The sequence below is a fragment of the Echinops telfairi genome, unplaced genomic scaffold, assembly GCF_000313985.2.
Source record: "Echinops telfairi isolate 266 unplaced genomic scaffold, ASM31398v2 ScPeMD7_4225;HRSCAF=4972, whole genome shotgun sequence".
Classification (NCBI taxonomy): domain Eukaryota; kingdom Metazoa; phylum Chordata; class Mammalia; order Afrosoricida; family Tenrecidae; genus Echinops; species Echinops telfairi.
Window position 1 is genome coordinate 19,778,306 of NW_022108124.1, and position 21,535 is coordinate 19,799,840.

General features: G+C 44.7%; 1 protein-coding gene across 1 annotated transcript; it reads right to left on the minus strand.

The window, feature by feature from the left end:
* Positions 1 to 15,138: 15,138 nt before the first annotated feature.
* SELENOT (selenoprotein T) lies at positions 15,139 to 21,182 on the minus strand. The gene is made up of 5 exons (XM_004708536.4): positions 20,887 to 21,182; positions 20,242 to 20,368; positions 18,405 to 18,492; positions 16,512 to 16,665; positions 15,139 to 15,886 (listed from the first exon to the last, which is right to left on the minus strand). Exons 1-4 carry the CDS (start codon positions 21,165 to 21,167, stop codon positions 16,541 to 16,543), a joined length of 621 nt encoding a protein of 206 aa, XP_004708593.2. The 5' UTR covers positions 21,168 to 21,182; the 3' UTR covers positions 15,139 to 15,886; positions 16,512 to 16,540.
* Positions 21,183 to 21,535: the final 353 nt, after the last annotated feature.

Here is a 21,535-nt window from a genome sequence, read left to right on the forward strand (position 1 = left end):
AGAGAACGATTTAAAAAAAAGTTTTTAAAAAAGGGAGAAAGAGAGAAAGCGAGAGGGCTAGAAAAAGAAAGGAGATTTGTTTTTCTCCTCCCGGGGCACTTTCTCGAGATAGGGCTCATACAAATGGTGCTGGGATAAATAGTGCAAAAGAATAAAGTTGGACCCCTCCTTTCAATCACATATACTCGTGTAATTAATTGAAAATGGATCAAAACCTGATAGACATAACTCTTTATGATTTTAGAATAGAAAACAGTTTCTTCGATATGATACTAAAAGTACAGGCAACAAAAGAAAAATGAGGAAAATAATTTTGATTTTCACTATAACAATGTTAAAAACTTTTACGCTCCCAAGAACACCAACAAAATGAAAGAACAACTGTTGGCCAGCATTCTCTAGAGAAACAAAACCAGGACCCTAATAATTTTGTATATATTTAGATAGCTAGATAGCATTAGAAATAAAGTTAACTAATCTATAAAGCAGTACAAACGGCTCAGTGCCACTCACTTCCATGAGACAGCTAGTACACACACCGGCAGTCCCTCAAGTCTGGAGGGCCGCAGGGTAGTCTGTCCTCCGTGGGGCAATTCAGCCTATCCAGCCAGGGGCAGCAAACAGCAAGCAGGTCACCCACACAGTCAGCCAGATGACAGGGTCCAGCAGTCCCCAGCTCAAGATATGTAAATTCCAGGGATCCAATATGGGGGTTCTGCCAGTTACTAAGTATGTCTATTCCAATGGTGTATTCTGGAACTGGGGAAATAACCACAGGATGGGTCCGGGGGCCCACTGGACCCACAGTGAGGCATACCTGAGCTAAAACCCCATTGATAACTTGACCTCCATAAGTCCCCACTCTGACCGGTGGGCCTTCGAAACACTTTGGGTCTCCTGGAACTAGTGTCAGCTCCGAGCCAGTGTCCAGTAATCCCTGAAAAGTTTGGTTATTTCCTTTCCCCCAATGAACGCTTGTGAAAGGACGCAGGTCCCTTTGGGGAAGGCTAGGAGAAAGACTAACAGTATAGACCTTCGGTGATGTAGCAGGTCCTCCTTCAAAGGGACCCGGCCTTCCCCTCATTCAAGGGGTTGTGGGTCTGTAAACTGGCTCAGGTCTGGGAATTGATTGAGTGATCGTGACTGTCTATTCTGCTGTTAACCTGATTTAGCATTCTTCTGCCTGTATAGATCACATAACTATTTAGTAGGTTTCCCATCTATTTCGGACACCGTGGCTAAGTAACCAATGCCATTTAATTCCACACCAGACAGGTTGCTTTGATTACTATGGAAACCTTACTGTCTATTATAACCACGCCCACCCTGTCTCTGTTAATTCAGTGCTGACACCTGCCCTCTACCATCACGGGAACCAATCAGCCCCATGGTGGGCAAATGTCGGAGTTCGCTTAGGGGAGTCCCCACTGTTAATCCTGGTGCACATAAAACAGCAATTACAGGAGTCTTAAGAGATGCTGGGGCCCACTTCACAAACTTGTTCCTTATGGTTTGGTGAAGGGATGTCCTCAGGGGACACCCTTTTTGGGTCTATGTGAATATCCTGATAGATCCATACCAACATACCAATTTCCCTAAGCTTTTGGATGCCTTCCTCTACAGCGTACCAAGGTAGGTCAGGTCCTTCAAGTTGGTCCAATCTAGGCCTCTGGCAGCCCATGCTTCATTGAACCAACCAAATAAGGAATTAGATCCTCTCTTAGCCTCTCTCATTGAGACATTGAAAGAAGAGTCTGTACTTAGGGGTCCCATATCCAGAAACTCAGACTGGTCTAATATTACATTTCATGCACTAGTATCCCACACCCTTAGTAACCATTCCCAGGGATATTCCCCAGGCTTCTGCTTGTACGTATTTGAAAACTCGAGCAGATCTTTATGAGTATAGCGTGCTTCTTCTTGGGTAATCACCTCAACCTCACCTTTAGGAGTTTCCTGAGCCTTAATTTTAGTGACAGGTCTAGAGGAAATAATGGGTGGTGAGGGTGCTTCCCGGGTGCTCTCAGCAATATCTTGTAAGGCATCTCCCTCAGGCAATACTACACATGTAGCCCCCCCTGGCATTTCAGCTTGAGCAGTTTGGTTAATCTTCTGAGGTGTGGGTTGTTTTTGACAGTGGATTAATACCTTCAGCTGGGAGGGGTGGATCTATTGACTGGGGTGGCATAATTGTTTCTAGGGGCTCAATATCCTCCTCTTCTGGATCATCAGCCCATATGTTCCCATCCCATGTTTCAGGGTCCCAACTTTTTCCTATCGATGCCCTTACTTTGGTATCAGACACTGCTCTAGATCTGCAATTCAGCTGATGTTGTAATTCATCCACTTGCATAATGAGACTCTGGACCTGGTTCTCAGCAATGGCAGCTCTATTGCTAGAGAAGGCTCCTTTGTAGCACAGGTGGAAGCTTTTAAGTCTGTAAGTCGGCGCCTGAGGTGCGCTTCTGAGGCCCTGAGGCTATCCCTCTCCTTAATCACACTTTCCATTGTAAGGAGGACCAGCCAACCAGCTTCCCTAAACTTGTCATCCTTACAAAACACCTAGAAAATATTAAACATATAATCACTCAGAGCCTCTTCTTTAACCAGCACCTCATCTATCGGTGGTGCTACTGTAGGTATTAGCTTTGCTATTTCACACCAGGGATTAGTAAGAGTGGCAGACTTATCCATGCCTTTAGGTGTAGAAATAGCATTATTAGTGCTGATAAGACTAATCAGGCTGGAAAGCCAATTTAAGAAGCCCATATTTATGATTTTATTTCTCTAGAAGCACTCTTGGTACCAATGTGTTAGGGATCTCTAGAGAAACAAAACCAGGACACTAATAATTTTGTATATATTTAGATAGATAGGTAACATAAGAAATAAACAGTTAACTAACCTATAAGCAGTACAAATGGCTCAGTGTGATTCACTTCCATGAGACAGCTAGTACACCGGCAGTCCTTCAAAACTTGAGGGCCGCCGGGTAGTCCTCTGTAGAGCAATTCAGGCTATCCAGCCACAGCAGCAAACAGCAAGCAGGTCACCAACAGGCAACCAGATGACAGGGGCCAACAGTCCCAGCTCAAGAGAAGTAAATTCCAGTTGCGTGGTGAAGCAGGTCTTCAAGGAACCTCAAGTGACAGCGACAAAGTCCACGGGTTAGGTGTCCCACAGGTAGTGTAGCTTGCAAATAGAGGCACAGAACAAGCAAGGCAGCCGATGATCAAAGAGCAAGAGAGAGGCGAGGCTCGCTGAGCTATTTATCTCTCCGCCCTTCAACCAATCTCACGTGTTCATTGGCCATGTTGGCACAACAAACCTACCTATCACAACAACCTACAGAAAGGAAGAGTGAAGGGCTACCCTGTAAGCCTGAGACTATGAATTTGAGAAAGATCATTCTAAGGGAAGGTCAATTGCACCATGGCACTGAACCCTAAGTGAAAACACATAAAATGACACTGATACTTTTTGAAAGAAAAGTGAAATACAGTACCTCTATCAATGATCTGCCCAAATCCAAGAAGAATGTGGTTCTGTAAGGATGTCATGTTTCACCAGGGCCCTCCAAAACTCAAGTCTTTCACAGTAGGCCTTGTCCTTGGTCTCCAGCTACCACTCCACCTAATGCCCCTCCTTTGTGACAGCCAGAGGCACCTCTCAAAAGTAGGGATCGACCTATCCCTCATCTGCTTCAAAACCTTCCATGGTTCATGAAGCCCAATCCCCCAAGTCCTCAATCTAGCCCCAACCCACTTACCTGCTCAGTCCATCACCCCCCACAACCCAGATCCTCCCACCCCTACCTCACAGACACTGTGATCCAGCCCTAACCCCAGGAACAAGTGTATCACAGTCTCCTTCTTACTCCTGTGTTTTCTCATAGCTAAGAGGTTCTCTCTCCCTCTCACCAAGACCTTCCTCCATTTCTGGAAAATTCTATCTTCAGACATCTAAATCCAATGCCCTGTCCCTCCACTCTCTCAGGTCTCATACAGTTTCTTTTTACTAAGACTTGCTTACTTTGTCCTGCAATGTGTGGCACTTTGTGTGACTGTCTGCTACACTCTAAGCTCCTTAAAGACAGGAGTGGTATTACACCTTTTTACAATTGTGTTACCCCATACAGTCAGTACCTTGCACATCGAAACTCCTCAAAAAGCATGTGTTGTGTCCTTTTATACTGAAAAGAAAATGAAACGAACATCTTCAGTAGGAGGCTCTACATCAGGCAAAAGGACCTGAAACATAAGGGGGTGTAGGGGGACCATCCCCTCCTTGTAGAAGGGGTTTTGTGTGGGAAACAAAGGTTATTCCCCAGGTCGTCCCCCCACATATGTGCCGAACCTAAGGTGCTGCTTGCTAATACATGGTCAATGACTATACACTTGAAGGTCAACTGCTTAAAGGTTATCCCCCTGAGGGTTATCAGCCATCTGGAGCAATCAGTCCCTATAGTCTGCCCCACCCACGTAGGGCCCACTCCCGTCCAACAAGGAAAATGGATCGTTCCCCTTGGGGAGAGCCCAAAGACTAAAGTCAAGCCAACTCAGGGCAGATGGAGGTTAGACTGCCATCTTGACTCTAGTGTCCACCCATCTTGTCACAAGTATGCCCCTCGTGCCTCCCCTTCCTGTTGGGTGTGCACCCCTGGCTCACCCCCTCCTGTTTGCATGTATGTCTGTTGTACAGCCCCTTCCTGTTACGGTGTAAGTAGGGGTGCTTGCATGTGCCCTGAGTGTATATAAGCCTGGATTGGAAATATATTCGCTCTCTCTGCTCGGATCTGGCTCCTGAGATCCTGGCCGTCCCGGAGGTGAGTGTTTACATGCTTTACCTTGTCTCCTTAATGTTACCCCTCAGTGACACACCGCCCCTTGGGCCCGTTCGATTGCGGGGCTGGAACCCGTCTTGAACCATCTTTTCACTTGTATTCCCTTCCCCTATTTCCTCTTCAAGCGGAACGTCTGTCCTAAATTTTGCACTCCTCCACTACCTCCACACGTCAGCACTCCCAGGCCCTACCCCTGGGGCAGGGGGGTGGGGGTGGTCTCCAGAGCTTCATTTCGTTCCAAACATCTGAAGAAGCTAGCAAGAGTCCAGTCCAACCATGACTAGGCTAGAGACTCACCGGGGCCTTCCACAAAGACAGGAGGCTGGGACACCCAGAAGGAAAATGAAGGTATTTCCCCAAGTCACTCGGGAGCATTTACTTTGTTAAAGATCTGGAGGAAAGAAGGAAGAAAACCTGGTGGTCCTCAGGGTGGCAACAGGTCCTTACAGGGCCACCCCCACAGCCCTTGGTCCCTGGCTTGACCACTCCCACAGCCACCCTCCCGTTCAAACTCCTTGCAGCGGCTCCCAAGGTCAGGGTGCTCGCAGCAGGCCCCCCAGAGTGCTGTGTCCTTGCAGGGCGGGGCGTTGGGGACACGGCTGCTCTTGCACTAGAGGTAGGCGGGGCAGTAGGCCAGCCGCTGCAGCACCAGCTGGGCGTCCTCTTTCTGCTGCTGCTTGACCACCATCTGGTGCCTTGTCAGGTGGGAAGGTGGCGGGCACTGGAGGGCGTGTCCCGGAAGGGAGTCAGGCTCCTCCCAGCTATCGCCCACGTGACATGCAGTTCCCACTGCGGCCTCACTCACAAAAATTCTGCAGATACAAGAACCTAATGTCAAAATGTCCACAAGATTGTTTGATTGTGTTTCAGCGATGCTTTACTGCGCCCTGGTTGACTCATCCCTTCCTTGTGACCCTTCTGAGACGTCCCATTGTCTACAGAAGGGTTTGGGGTCTCTGCTCCAACCCCCCTCCATCTCAATGTTTGTTTTTGTTTGTTTGTTCTGGGTCTTCGGATGCCTGTTACCCCATCCTGTCGACACCTCGTGATCGCACAGGCTGGTGTGCTTCTTCCATGTGGGCTTGTTGCTTCCCTGCTAAGTGACTGCTTGTTTACCTTCAAACCTTTAAGACCCCAGACCTTGTGTCTTTGGATAGCCAGGCCTCATCCACTTTCTTCACCACATTTTCTTATGCACCCATGCTTGAAAATAAAATGTATATGAAGTTTCAAAATTTTAAAAAAAAGATTGTTTTATTAAGAGACAAACGTAGCTCCACGTTTCCTGCTAGAAACCAAACCTTGATAGGAAATCTTCACTTCCTGGGGAGGGAGGGAAGGAAGGAAGAGGGTGCCCTTGTCTGTCCCTTCCTGGATCACTGTGCCTCGTCCTGAGCTGCAGGAGGGTGCGAAGGACAGCCTGCTGTCCTGGACACTTGCTGTTCCTTGTGTCATTAGGTAACACGAGCCTTCCCTGCTCTTGTCTGGAAGAAGTCCCTGGATACATAACGACTTCTTGGTAAGGTGTGTATGTGTGCGTGTGTAGTATGTTGTATAAGAAACAAGATGGAAACATGATTCAGAATTTAGAAACATCCCAAAATAGTTATTGACTTTTGAGTTGTACATTTGGCCCTCAGTGCAGATCCCAAATTTCTGTCTCCCCACACTACTGCCACGGCCAGTCACCCTAAAGACAGAGGAGAGCTGGTACGTGCAAACACACACTTTCGATGTCAGGAGACATTTCTGGCCTCGTACCATCCAAGTGACTAGTGGAAAGATCTCCAATAACAATAAGTAAATTAAAATACACCCAAACCAGTTATACCTATAAAAAAAATGTCCTTCTCCCACACAAAATCCAAGGAGAGAGAGACGTCCCTAGAGGACACTGCAAAGCCTCTTGTTTCTGTACCTTTCTCTGCAGGTAGACCACCACCAACGGTAAGACCTGAATGTCTCTCCTCTCTTTTCCCTTAGTCAAAAATAGGGAATATGTAGGAGGGCTCGTTCCCCGCAGTTGATCTGTCATCCCTGGCAGCGTTTCTCACTAAAATGCATGTCACTTTCAATGGGAACCTTTCATTTCCTCATTAGAATGAGAAACTTCTTCCTCTGTTAATTTTAAGCATCAGATGAAAGCCACAGGAGGCAAAGGGAAGTCCTTGAGACCACCAGCCTCCACAGCAAATACCTCTCACACTCAGAAACAGACAGCATCCCGAGCCGGAGCGGGCAGGGAAAGACTGGCTGTGGGGCTTCACTCCAGAGCCCAGAAGGGTCACTCTGCATGTAACCAACTTCTGACCCACTCTTGAGGTCTTCTTTTCTGAACCACCTCCTCCAAGCTCATGGTCACATCTAGGCGTTCTCAACAGAGGCCCTCCTGGCAACGTGGACAGGATGTTCTAAGAGGCTGCCCGAGGTGTAGTCGGATGCTTAGAATGCCAGTAGCACCCCCACCTCCCATTTCCATTCACACCTCCAGTCCAGTCATAAACATGTCTATGGTGCCAAATGCCCCTGGAAAGTAAGGTGCCCATCGTTGAGACCATACAGTCTTAACCAGTTCATTCATTCAGGTTGTTGTGAGGTGCAGTGCCGTCGATTCTGACTCACGAGAGCTCGCGCTGACAAAACTAGACATGGGACTGTCTAGGGTATAGCCTTTATTGGAAGACAGCCTGATGGCACAGTGTTAAGCAGCCGACTGCTGATCTCTAAGTTCAAATTTACCAAATGGTTTAAATTCACCAGTCACGTTGTGAGAGAAAGATGTGGCAGTCTGCTTCCATGACAGTTACAACCAAAGCAGACCCACTGCCATCCAGCAGGCTCTGACTCATGGCAACCCTACAGGACAGAGCAGAACTGCCCTCCAGCGTTTCCCAGGCTGTGATCTGAAAGCAGAAGGCTGAAAATGTCTCTCAAGGAGCAGCTGGTGGGTTCAAACCACCCATCTTTCAACTAGCAGCTGAGCACTTAACCACTGCTCACCGGGGCTCATCTATCTACTTCTCGATACTGGCTACCCACTGTTGGTGGGACCATAGAACTATGGTGCAGGGGACTCTGACTTGGCGAGTAGCCAATGTTGCCTTTCCTCTGGGTATAAAAGAACCATCTCAGAAGCAGAGAGAGAATCCCCAGGACCATTAATGAAGAGTCACCGGTGGCGCACATTTGAGATCTGCCCTGAGGTGGGACAGGCTACTTAGGTGAGGCCACTTGAAGACCAGTGGTTGGTCGTGAGGCAGAAAGGCAGTGTGCTTCTTGGTGCCCAGGGGCAGTGACCAAGACATTGAATGGTTTGGGGGCTGAGGGCCACAGTGAGTGTGGCTTGGCTAAGAGGCACTGCTGTAGACGTAAGATTGCATCCGGAAAGTTTTCTGCGCCTGGCTTGCGGTAACTTCCCCAATAAAGCCCACAAAGGTATTGTCTGTGAGTTCTGTATGACTATTTTAACGGGTTATTCAACCCAGACGTGTGGTGGGAGAAAGGGTGTTGGTGAAGACATGTCTAACCTCTTCCTTCTGGCAATAAGTCTTGGGCTGGGATGGAGGTGGATGCTCCTCTGGAGCCAAAGAACAGAAGCGACTCTCACGCCGTGTCTTCAGTTGGTTTAGAGAATGGGACAGTACTGAGTGGAAAAAGGAAATTGAACTTGAGTGTTTTAGAAAGAATATATTTAGCTGTTTGGTTTCTCCTACCTAATGTAAAATAGACATATCGTATATACTCAAGTATAAACCAATCCAGGTATCAGCTGAGGCACCTAGTTTTACCAAAAAAACTACATTAAAAATGTACTTAAAAAAACACTCAGCTTATACACGAGTATTTACAGTAAGTGAATGTAAAACAGACATAAATGTATGAATTTTTCCCGCTGGGCAAGAATGGAGCAACTCACTCCGAGTTAGTGCACACAGTGGCATGGCCTGGGAAGGTGCTCTCTGGTCAGTTAATTTTTTCGTAAAAGTAGTTTTGCTTGAACCTCGTTTTATGTGATGGCTGATTTAAGAGAACAGCTTACGGCTGTGAAACAGTTTCCTGCTTGGGAAAAATGCCGCAGAAACTGTTGTGACATTGAACACAGCTTATAAGGACAGCACTATGAGGAAAACTCAAGTGTATGAGTGGTTTTCTCGTTTCAAAAAGGGGGAAATGTCAATTGATGACTAACTTCATTCTGGATGTCCGTCAACTTCCCCAACGGACGAAAATATGGACTTGAAGTGCATTTGGAGTTCATTCCACCAGATCAGACTGTTAATCAAGCTTTCTATTTAGAGGTTCTGTAATGATTGCCGAATCGTGTGCAACAAAAAGACCTGATTTGTGGCAGGCGGGGAACTGGTTTTGCCACCACAATGCACCTGCTCACAGACATCTCAGTGCACCAGTTTTTGGCAAAAAACCAGCATGCCTCTATTGCCCTACACATCTTACTTACCTGAACTCCCTCTGCGTGACTTTTTTCCCCACGAATGAAGAGGGACACAAAAGGACAGCGATTTGGCAACGTAGAAGAGGTGAAGAAACAAACGAGGGAGGTGCTGTCCGCCATCCAAACAGATGAGCTTGAAAAATGCTTCCGAGAACGGAATTGCACACTTGACAAATGTGTTGTGTCATGGAGAGTACTTTGAAGGTAAGATTGTTTTGTAAAAAGTTTTAAGCACATAGCTTTGAAGAAAAAAACCCTCCATTTTGGGGGGGGTACCCCCTCGTATGTACGTACATATGTATGCATGTATGTGCATTTTTTCTGTGTGTGTGTGTATATATATATATATCTTTGGTTTTCTGTGAATATTCATTATTAGCAGTGCTAAAAGAACTTTGTAACAGTGCATGAGCAGGGCAGAGGCCGTGGGGTTGAGAAGCTGAGACCCGGACAGAGGACTACCTACAGGCACAGCTGAGACAAGGCTCTACTAACCGAAGCATTTAGGATCCTCAATTGTAACCTCAAATCTCCTTCCTCATAATCCCCATCATCATAAGCATGACATGCAAGTCATATGAGCATTGCAACGTGTTACCAAACCCAGCACCCTCAGTTGTAGGGTGGAGACGTGTCTGACCTCAACCTCACGGGAAACGATGTTGAACTTGATTTCCTGCCCTGCTGGGGAAATCAGGTCAGATATCACCTGCATTGGAGTTGGTGTCTCCTCCTCCCCTGGCACTTCTGCCACCCCTTTACTTTTCAAAAGTTGATCTGAAAAATGTCCAGGCCATCTCAAAGAGCAAAATAAAGTCATATTAAGATACATAACATTAAGGCCACTTTGCTAGTCTCCTCTCATCTCACCCAGAATAATTCCTGAAAAATCTCTTTGCCACCCCAAGACCAAACAAAGTTATATATAGGTCAGAGGGTTGTGTTGATGTTTTCCATTTGTCTTACACGCTCATAAGCTAGACAGCCAGGACAAGATACTTAACCATTCTTGGTTCTGCCTTTACTTGAACATGCGAGGACAGAATGAGATTCTTTCAAAATCTTTCACATTTTGAAGTCTGTGAAACAGAATTTTTGTAGAAGAACCAGATTTCTAAGTATGCAAGATGTTTATAGATCATATGTATTTCAATACCTTAAAAATAGTCTCAACTCCGTTTTCAATATGCCAACATAAGCCAGCGGCATCTTCTGTTGTCTGTGATATTTCTTTAAAAAAATTCAGCACACTTCACTGCAAACAGACCTGCTCCTAGCAACTCAAGAGGAGCACTAAACAAAAGAACAGTAATTATTTTTCTCTCGTAAGAGTTGCTAGTACACAGAGCAAACGGGGACTGCCAGTGGCCCAAGGGAATATGGTAGCCGGTCTCCTACCCGACGGCTCTAACAATTTCATTTCAGGACTAAACAACCCAGATTGGCTCCATCTCTCTTCAGGTCCCTGCCTACCAGGCTAAAGAAACGGATGAGTGCTTCAACTGAGTAACTTACAGCCACCGGCATATAGGTGTCTCAACCAGTCTTTATTCTGAATGTGAAGAGCAGTCAGCAGAGGGACAGAGGTGTTCGCAGGTGACAAAAATGATCAGGGAGGGGTTATCACGTGAGAAAGGATGAAGGAACAAGGAAGACATTGGAAAGTAAAGCAGGTGCAACAGACGCGGATTGCACAGTGACCATAGACGTCTAATCACGTGCAAACATGAATGCAGACCCCGGCCCATTTGGGTGACATGAGAGCAGGGGGAGTCGGTCCAGTGGTAGAATGTTCTCGTCCGTGTGGCCAGTCCGCCTCCCGCACAGGCCCTGCTGACCTGTCGGCGCCGTGCTGCGTGTCACCACGACGCTGAATGGCTGCATGTGGAGTTGGATTTGCTTCCCTCCTGGAGCCACAGGGGTCCGATGTGGCCCCACCCCATCTTCTCCCACGCAAAAGCCAGGAGCAGAGGGCCCTGAAGAAAACAGGAGGAAAATGGAGAACCCCAAATTCAAATGTCTAAAACAAAAACCCAGACTGTGGAGTGATAGGAACTAGAGGAACCCCTAAGACTATTGTCCCACTAACTTGAAATGAAGCCACGGCATGGGTCTCCTCCGAGCCAGCGTGGTCTCTAAAATAGTGCCACACAATCACCCTCGTGAGGAGTGTATTCTCTCAAACACCGGACACGAGCCACAAGGTCAATACTGACCCCGGAGCAATGTTGAGAAGGCACGGAGGAGCTGGGAGACAGAACAATGGAATGAAATAGAATGCGGACACGTTCCAGGACCGTCTCCAGCACTACATACCCAACTCTGAATAAACTTTGACCTGAGACACATTTTCTTTTCGTAGCAAAGGAGCAGCCCCTTCTCTCCTGCCCGCTGCCTGCGACTCGGACCTGTGAGCTGGGAAACAAACATGAAAGCTGCAAATGGAAAACTGCCCAAAAGCAGGCTCGGGCTGGCAGCACGGAAACCCCTCACCCCGTCAGCTCTGCAGAGGCAGGCCCCGTTACCGATGTCTGATTCAATTCCCGCTTGCCCTTCAACGCCCTGCGAATTTGCCCTCGCTTCTAAACATCAGGAGCCCCGCTGGCACTGTGGCTCAACCACTGAGCTGAGAACCAAAAAGTGTTTCCAATCCCTTAGATCCTCCACGGGAAAAGAGGTGCAGCCTCGGAACCTCAGGTGGTTTTACTCTGGCCTACAGGCTTGTTTTGAGTCAGAACCAACTGGACGGCAGGGTGGGAACTGGTTCCACAGATTGCCACACAGTAACTTTTCCTGGCTGCGTGGATCGCTCATACCCTGGCAAAGACCGAGGCTTTTCTGGCACTGAACCATAGGGCCAGTTCCAATTCCCAGGGACCCTCTTCAAGAGAATACAACCGCTCCCCGGGGCTTCTGAGCCTGCACAGCGTAATGGAGCATTAATGAACCGCAGCCTTCCCTCTGGGCAGCTGGTGGGTCCCAACTACGGACCCAGGTGGGCCAAGCCTCAACCCACCACACTTCCAGGGCTCCCAAGAACCACACGGACTGTTTCCATCCACCTACAAATTCCACTTAAAGCCAGGCATGTATCTCATTTATAACCCAGGATGCTGCTTGTACTGCAAGTAGCCTAAAGCCACGTGGCCCAAGAAGCCCGCCTGTCATTCCCACAGCCCATGCTCCTGCCGCTGCTGCTCTGGCTCTGTGCCAGTCTCTAGGGCCTCTCCTCTCGGCCTCCACCTCCAGGCATCTGGGAGGTGCTTTTCCAATGGCCCTGGCCTTCCTGCGAAACTGGTGGGAGGTTGGTGTGGTGTCTTTCAGCTGCCATAACCCAAAACAAAACCCCACTGCCGTCAAGTCCATGCTGCCCCACAGCAACCCTACTGGACAAGATACAACCGCCTGGGTGTCCAAGACTCGAATTCCTTATGGGAGCAGAAGGCCCCGTCTTCTCCCCGTGGAGCAGGCAAACAAGATGGCGGCTTAAGGCACACCCTCCGGTCGTCTACAGATACGTCCCACACCTTAAATCTGTAAGAGGGCACCCTCCAAAGTGAAATTATAACCACAATCAGTCCAGAATATCCGTCACACGAGGAATTAGCTGTAGTGGGACCAAATGAAAATACGCCCAACATTAGCCAACCTGCCGTCATAATGTGTGGTCTTTAAAATAATCCAGGGCATAAAATATTTATAACCTAAATCACACCAATTACAGAGGCCGTGAAAGGTTAAGAATGTTAACACAACTAGTATCGTCCTTTCGTTTTCCGTTTTTCCTTTATGATGTTTTCCACCGTAAGTTCTCTACCAGAGCCAAACATAAAATAATTCTCGATAGAGGTGTCAACAGTTTCCCGGTGGGCCACGTCTTGTAAACCAGTCTCAAGTTACTCTATCTGAAAGTGAACATGGACAGTGTCATCTGAGGTTCTTCCGGTTGCCCTGTAGGATGGCTTTGTGCAAGGAAAAGTCCCAGTCTGAACATCTAAATGCCACAAAGTTAACAGTGCATATCCGCCGAGGGCAAATGTAGCGTTGTAACCAGAGGAGTTTGGACAAGGATGTAAGTCTCAGTCAAAGAATCTAAAGTATTACACTGGATAACAATTTATAAAACTAACAATTAAAAACAAAAACTTTGCTTAAATTGCATTAACTCTTTCTAGCACATGAAGGCACCTAGAGACCTAATTGAGAGAATAATCTGTGAATCCATTTTCTGCAGTAAACGATTGTAGAGGTCAGCTAGAGGCTAAGGACTACTTCACCTTGAAAAGCAGTCCCTATCAGTTCCCTACCTGACATTCAAATACTCAAGAGGTTAATGAACAAGGGGTGTGCTATGAGGTGCTAAATTATTCGTACCTCTTTTTCAACCCCGCTCTCCCCCATTGTCACAAGTAAATCCAGGCTTACTTTTGTCTCTACCACTTCTATTCCTATGTGGAAGCTGAAGTATCGTTGCTACTATTATAACTATTTTTCTACTTTATGGTCTGATTTCTAAATTAAGAGTTTCAAGTTTTTTGAAAATGCTTTTTAAAAACAGAAAGATATATATTAAATTCATTTTCAAATTTGCTAAAATACAGTAACATTCTGCTGTTAGTGCAATGGGATGAAACCTGAAAATATCCAAGTCTCTGCAGCTCTCATCAAATATTTGGTTGGGACTATGCAAATAAGGCATGTGTAACACTAATAGAGGGGGTCGGTCAAGCCCCTGCCTACCACCCCCCCAAAAAGGATAAGCCATCTTGGAAGTAGCAAGAGAGAAAGAAATCCCAAGGACACTGGAAGAGCCCATCCAAGATCTTTCTAAAGTGGCCAGGGCTGCTGGGACCAGATGCTTCACAGACTGACGTGGAAACTCAAGAGGAGCAATGAAGCAATAGTGAGACTGTGAAGTCTCCTCATCGAACCGAGACTATGGAACTGTGGACAGTGACGGGTCCCGACCCACGGAGGCAAAAAACACCACTGGAACACATGGCTGAGAGACGAGGCTGGAACAAGAGACTTAACCAATGACCATATCCTCACTGTTGACGGATCCTGACCTGGAGTAGCCTATGAACTCCTCAGGAAAGCGCTTAACCGTGAGCACTGTCTGTGAGTTGTGTACGGTCTTTGCAATGAACTACTGAACTCAGCTCAGAGAGCGTGGAGGAGGAGGAATGGGCGGTGTCAGAGAAGATAAATAAGTTAAGAGGGCAGCGGCACATCTGACCCGTGCCTTCTGGCAACACGGAAGCCAGAGGTCACCTTGACTGCCACTTAGGCAGTTAAAGTTCAATTGTTAGACAGGTGTTCTTCATTCAGTAACTAGCACAACTGTAAAAGCTCTAATTAAATTTCTCTGTGAGGTTAAGTTTTAATGAACCTAAAAAGTGGTCAATAAACCTATTTGTGTGTGTGTGTGACTCCAGGTCAGTGATTCTCAACCTTCCCAGTGCCAGGACCCTTTAACACAGTGCATGTTGTGGTGACCCCCCCAACCATAAATTATTTTCATTGCTACTTCATAAACTTATTTTGCTACTGTTATGAATCGTCATGTAAATAGCTAATATGCAGGATATATTTTCATTGTTACATATTGAACATAATTAAAGCATAGTGATTAATCACAAAACAATATGTAATTATATATTGTGAAATATTTGTGTTTTCCGATGGTCTTAGGTGACTCCTGTAGAAGGGTCGCTTGACCCCCAAAGGGGTCACGACCCACAAGTTGAGAACTGTCACAAGCATTCTCCTTTATTAAGCTATCTGTTAAGGTGAAACCAAAAGTGTAGGCAGATAAATAAACGTTACCAGGTACACAATGCACAATAAATTGAAACTTTTATTTAACTTATATCTGCTTAGTTTTTTATTTATGTAAGTATAAAGGCCCAGTTAATCAAGTCATTAGACTGGCAAGGCAAGACATTTGAACTACACAACAGGGTTTAAAAAGCAGTTGGTCTTTTAGTTCTCTGATAATCACGCTCACGCACACACACACACAAATTGGTAGCGTACTCTGGATATAGGATTTCCCCCCGCCCCCAACCCCACTATAATCTTGTGTAATGCACTGTTTCACAATCTGCAGTATTTTGAAATCTATATAAATTGGGCATGACCAAATGAGATGTCTGTTAAGTTCTTAGACCACACCTGGGAGCTACAGCGGCAATCACCCCCCCAAAGATTAATTTTAAACAATAAAAAGGAAAAATTCATACCAAAAAATCACAACAGATTTCACAGATGTCTTTGGGGGGTGGGAAATCAAATAGTTAACTCAATTTCTTACTTTTCAAATACGACTTAAAAAAAGTTACAAGTAGTAATAATTACTTTTCAACTATTAACTGGGTGAATTAAAAAAAAAAGCTATACATTATTGCACTCCACGGATGTGCAGAATTCCAAACTGTGCCAGCACTGAAAACCTGTCTTGCACTGAGGTTTCCCAAGAGGTACAACGAGCCTGCCAGGAGAGCATCTGGCCTGTACTAACAGCAGGCTGTCTTCAGTACAGGCCTTCATGAGGTCAGTCTCGCTGCTCTTGCAAAAGACCTTAACGCCTGCAAGACAAGAAAAGGACACTTTACCTTTAAAGCCACTCTTGTAAGCTCCTTCAGAATGTTAACTCATTAATCACAGAAGAACTGAGAGCATCATTGCTAAAGCAAACGTTAACACCTCTTCCGTGGTCATGTGCATTTTATCTAGAATTTGCAAACTTGTGGGAACTAAGTATTTCAAGTTGAGCAGAAGATACATGTATATACACACCCAAACATAATGCACCAGCTCTGCCCACTGAGTTCAGAGTACCAAAAAAAGTTGTTAGAAGCCCAGTATTGAGCTTTATTATAAAGATTGTAATATAAGCTTTTTATAAAGAAGATTATAAAAACCACCTTACTTTATTTTGGCAGCTCTTAATTTGATAATACATTTTAATGAAGAAAACGTCCATCTGTTAAATGTTAAATCGGAAGTCATATAAGTCCGGGTAACTTGCTGATTTTGAAGAGAAGGAGGTGAAACTGTATGGACTGAGGCACTGCCCTCCAGTCGACTCTGACTTACAGTGATGGCCCACAGGGCAGGGCAGACTGTCCCGTGGATTTCCAAGACGGACTTTCTATGTGAGCAGAACGCTTGCCTCCCTCATCCTTCTCCCACGGGACTTGCACTACTTACAAAACAGTTTCCAGTGCTGATTGGTGGGGCTATGACCGATGATGTGGGATTGAATCCATGTGCACATTCAGCTTCATTTCATTGTCAAGAATTTGAACAAGCTGTTGCATGGATGGAAGGTGGCCAGATTCCAGCTTAGACCATACAGGTACATCTGTAAAAATAAATAGCAACACCCACCCCACACACAGAAAGTAAATTTCTGTAATAGACATTAATTCCATAAATTCTTATTGCCTATGTACATAGTTGAGGATCCAAAATGAGCAAGACAGATAATTTTCTTGTCCTTAGTACACTTTACATTCCACTAGGACTGCGGTTCTCAACCTGTGAGTCGAAACCCCCTTGGGGGTCGAATGACCCTTTCACAGGGGTCACCTAAGACCATCGGAAATAAGTGTTTTCTTATTAGGAACTGAGAAACCGCTCCTCTATCCGTCTCCAGGGGCGTCCGCCCACATGCAGATGCGCCCACAGATGAGTCCCCGGTGGGAAGACTGTGACCCATGCTGCACCATGCTTCAAGACAACATTTCATTGATTTGTCATTAGATATCAATAGTTCACAATATATAATTACATGCTGCTTTGTGATGAATCACTATGCTTTAATTATGTTCAATTTGTAACAATGAAAATACATCCTATCAGATATGTACATGACAATTCGTAACAGTAGCAAAGTTAGTTCTGAAGGAGCCACGACAATAACTCTATGGTGGGGGGTCACCACACATGAGGAGGAGCTGTATGACAGGGTCGCGGCACGAGGAAGGTTGAGAACCACTGCTTTAGGCCCTTTCTGGCCACCTTGAATGTTTTGATTCTCATCTTGAAAACAAAGTAATGCCATTTAATGCGTTTTAGGCAGGAGAATTATAAAATGTAATAATGCATTTTTAAAATAACTACGTTCAGGAAGAGATTGGCAAGATTTTTCTGTAAAAACGGACAGCAGACATTAAAACCAAGTCACTGCTGTCGGGTCCATTCCAGTCCATGACTACCCATCAGAGTAGGGTTAGATGCTGTCTTGAAGGAACCAGACAGTGGTTGGCACCCAGTGCTTAATCCACAGTGCCACCAGGACTCCAGCAAGTATATCAGGCTTTATAAATTAAGGGACAAAATCAAGGCTATTACATAGGTGCTTATACAATCAGAGAGAAAGTATACTTTCACAGCAACTTCATTCATAGAATTGAAACATTAAATTTATAGACAATGGAATTTGAATTTCATACAATTTTGATGTCATAACTAATTCTTTTAATCCCCCCCATTTGTTAAAAATTATAAAAACAATGGTAGCTCAGGAGCAGTACTTCCTAACTCCTGGTTTAGAGAATGAAAGGTTGTTGGGTGGGCAGATGACACAATAATTGTGGCTTAGACTAGAGACAGCAGCAGTAAACGCCAGAGACATGTAGGAGGCAAGCCCGGTAATCCACTAGACTCGGGAGTAAGGAGAATGGTGTCCTTTAATTGAGAAGTGCCAATGGAGGAACACATTGTGGTGAACATGAATTGCAGGAAGCAGCAGTGAACAGAGTGTACTCCGGGGCAGGGCACTGTTTAAGATTCCAGATACAGCACCCAAAGAGGCTTAGTACAGACTAGGGCTATGCACTCAGGAATCTTCATGCAGATAATTTAGCATATGACCATCAATGCTCCAAATAATCCCAAAAGGTACAGTTCATGTAGAGGTGAAGACGTAGAATAAATCAGAATTTTCTAAATTCTACCTCCTCAAGTTTCATGTTTCTTTCAAATATACTTCTCTTACTAAGCATCAAAGAAGTTTCTTCTTGTGATAAACAGAAAGGCCTGATGCTAATTACACACCATTTGAAATTTACCACAAAATATAAAATATTCAGAACCCACCATTTAAGGTGATCTCAAATGCTCCTGTTGACATACACTGGTTCTCAATCATGTTGCTCAAGAAGAAAACCATCATACATGCATAAACCTAGGAAAACATAATTTAGCACAACAGGCGTTATATTGAAGTCAAAGAGCAATTGTAGACACAGTAATCTTTTTAAGATACAGTCTCGTTTTATTTGGCAAATGTTCTTTTTAAATCTACTTGGAGAAGGGTGATTTTATCATTTTTATAATACAATGTATGAATTCATAAGAGGTTAGCGATGCAGTAAGTAATTCTATGTAAACATCTCACTGCGACTGAGCTCATTTCGCTGTGCAGTGCAGCGTGTGCAGCATATTCTAAGCAACTGACTCTAAGTCAGATGAAGACAGAACAGGGAGCAGTGGCACCTGAAGGCGCTCCTTCCCCCTCGGAAGCACAGACGGCCACAAAGAGCCCAGAAGCTCCTTGTTGGAGAGAGGGTCTGAGTTCTCCAAACGTCAGATAAATCAGGATGTGGCAGGGATGCCAATCCACCGCAAACTGCTTCCCGAAAAGTCAACCAGAGTGTCCCTGGTAGTTTTCCTCTACCCGGTCTGAGCAGTCTACCCTCGCATTGCAGAAGGCAAGTCTATAGGATTCGTGTTATCTAGTGAACCTTCAGGCAATTTGTCAAATCCAGAGGACCTGTCATGACAAAATATATATATTCCTGGGGGGGAGCGGGGAGGGAGGGGGAAAATGAGGAGCTGATGCCAGGGGCTTGGGTGGAGAGCAAATGTTTTGAGAATGATGAGGACAATGAGTGTACAAATGTGCTTTATACAATTGATGTATGTATGGATTGTGATAAGAGTTGTATGAGCCCCTAATAAGATGATTTAAAAAAAAAACCAAAAACATATATTTTCCTGTTACATGTGGGGTCAAAAATAGCCCAGCTGATCTATAAAAATACAATGCACTGATAATTTGGAATCAGAATTCATATAGTACATTTAGTTATCACTTAGTATTCCACTTCTAGTCCTTAATCTTTTGTAAATTAACAATTGGTTAGGAATAGGGAAGTGACACATTCAAGGAAGTTTTAGATTAAGAAGCTTTGCCTATTTTGGAAGTGGTTCAAAAGTTATGCAGGATTCTGCCAAAGGTAATCTCAGCCTTGAACGAAAAGGTAGACCAGGTAAAAGATCCCAAAAGAAAATACTTGATCAAAGGGAATCTAGCAAGCGTGCAAAAGAGAAATAAAATGAGCTTCAAACCTGGTAACAAAAGTAAACCCTTCAGAAAACGTGATTTTAAGTCAGACCTGAACATGAAAGTGATCTAGAAAGAAGATAAGTTGCAGAACCGACAACGAAACATCCCTAGTGCATTTATATTGCTTCTTTCGGGCAACACGACAAACATATCCATATGAAACTCCAAATTTTAAAGAGTTTTGGCAAGAAGAAATTAGGGTAAACCCCCATTTGAAGTGAGAATAAACTCATAGTACCTCGTTTAGTTGATTTAGGAGACCCACACCATGTATATACGTTTTACAGGACATAATCTGAATCTAAATTTATGTAATAAAATCTGACAAATTATTTTGTGCCAGATCATACTAAAAAGGTATCACACCTCCCTGCCCCCGACCCACTGAAAAATAATAAATGGCAAAAACGAATCATTCTTAATGTATAGATATGGAAACCAAGACTTGCCGAGAGGTAACAAGTGAAGCTGGTTAAAACCATATGTGAATAAGTAGATAGCACATATAAATAGGTAGACTTCTTCACAAAATATGCTCACTGGCAAGCTAAAAACCTCCAGTACCAAAGGTGTTAAGGTACATACCTTATTTTCTTGGCCCCACTGCCAGATGCTAGGAGCTTGCATGCCAAAGAAAGCAAAAGGGTCCTTGCCAACAATGATTAAGCCTATTAATACTAGTTTGAAGACTGACAGGAAAGATGCTATGTGTCTATCAGAAAGAAAGAAAAAAAATCATTAAAAGTTGCACTTTCTCTTTTACTTCAGGACTACAGTAATTCAAATGTGTGTGTAGCATTTTCTAGAAAATAAATCTATATTATTCATTATAATTAGTAATTAGAAAGATGGTAGCCAAATTACCTTTTAAATCAATAAGTAAATTCACTTACAGAATTATAAATGACTGACCTTTAAACAGATAAAAGTACAGTATTTAACACCATTGAATTTCTAGAAAGATTTGAGAGTTCATAATTTCCACAATAAAAATGTCTTAAAAAACACACCTTTGAAGGACTGGCAGCTCTGAAATGACCCTCCTCCTCTTTGCCTTCTTACACAAGAAGCTGTCTGTATTTGGTCAAATAGCCTTACTATTTTTAAAGCAGCAGTCTCTGTGTGTTATTAAAACACACAGCAAATTACCCTAGCCCAGACAAGTTAATTCAGCCACTCCATATGTTATAAAGTCAAGTAATTGCTTTTAAGTTAATGAAATTTACTCACCTATATATTGGTTGAGGGAGGTAATTCTCTCCTTCAATGCGGATGTCTGGGTACCGCTGGCTGATAACCCGCATGTACTCCTCAAACACCCGCCTATAACCTCAGGAAACACTGCAGAAAAACAAGTATTTCCTATAAATGGCTGAGAACACATTTATTCTGCAGTTACATTGGTCTAACATTGTTGTTAGGTCAGATCTAGCCCGCAGTGACACTGTACCTAACAGAAGAAACCCGTGGGCCTGCATCAGTTGCCCAAGAGTTTCCATAACGGACCCCATGGTTGCAGTCACTGTGTGCCTGCATCTCCTTCAGGGCCCCCCCTTTCTTTGTCCCTGCCCCTCTACTTTACCCAGCGCCATGTCCTTCTCCATGGAAGCAAATGTTTCTCAACATCAGTCACATATTAATGCCTGAAGTTAGGGAGGTTTTGTACAGGTTGACATTCTTTACATATTCAATTCTCTTCCCCTCAAATACTGTATATACTCGAGTATAAGCCAACCTGAATATCAGCCGAGGCACCTAATTTTACCACAAAAACTGCGTTAAAAAGGTGCTAAAGGAAGGTGGAGTGGAAAGGGGGAACTGATTACAAGGATCTACATATAACCTCCTCCCTGGGGGATGGACAACAGAAAAGTGGGTG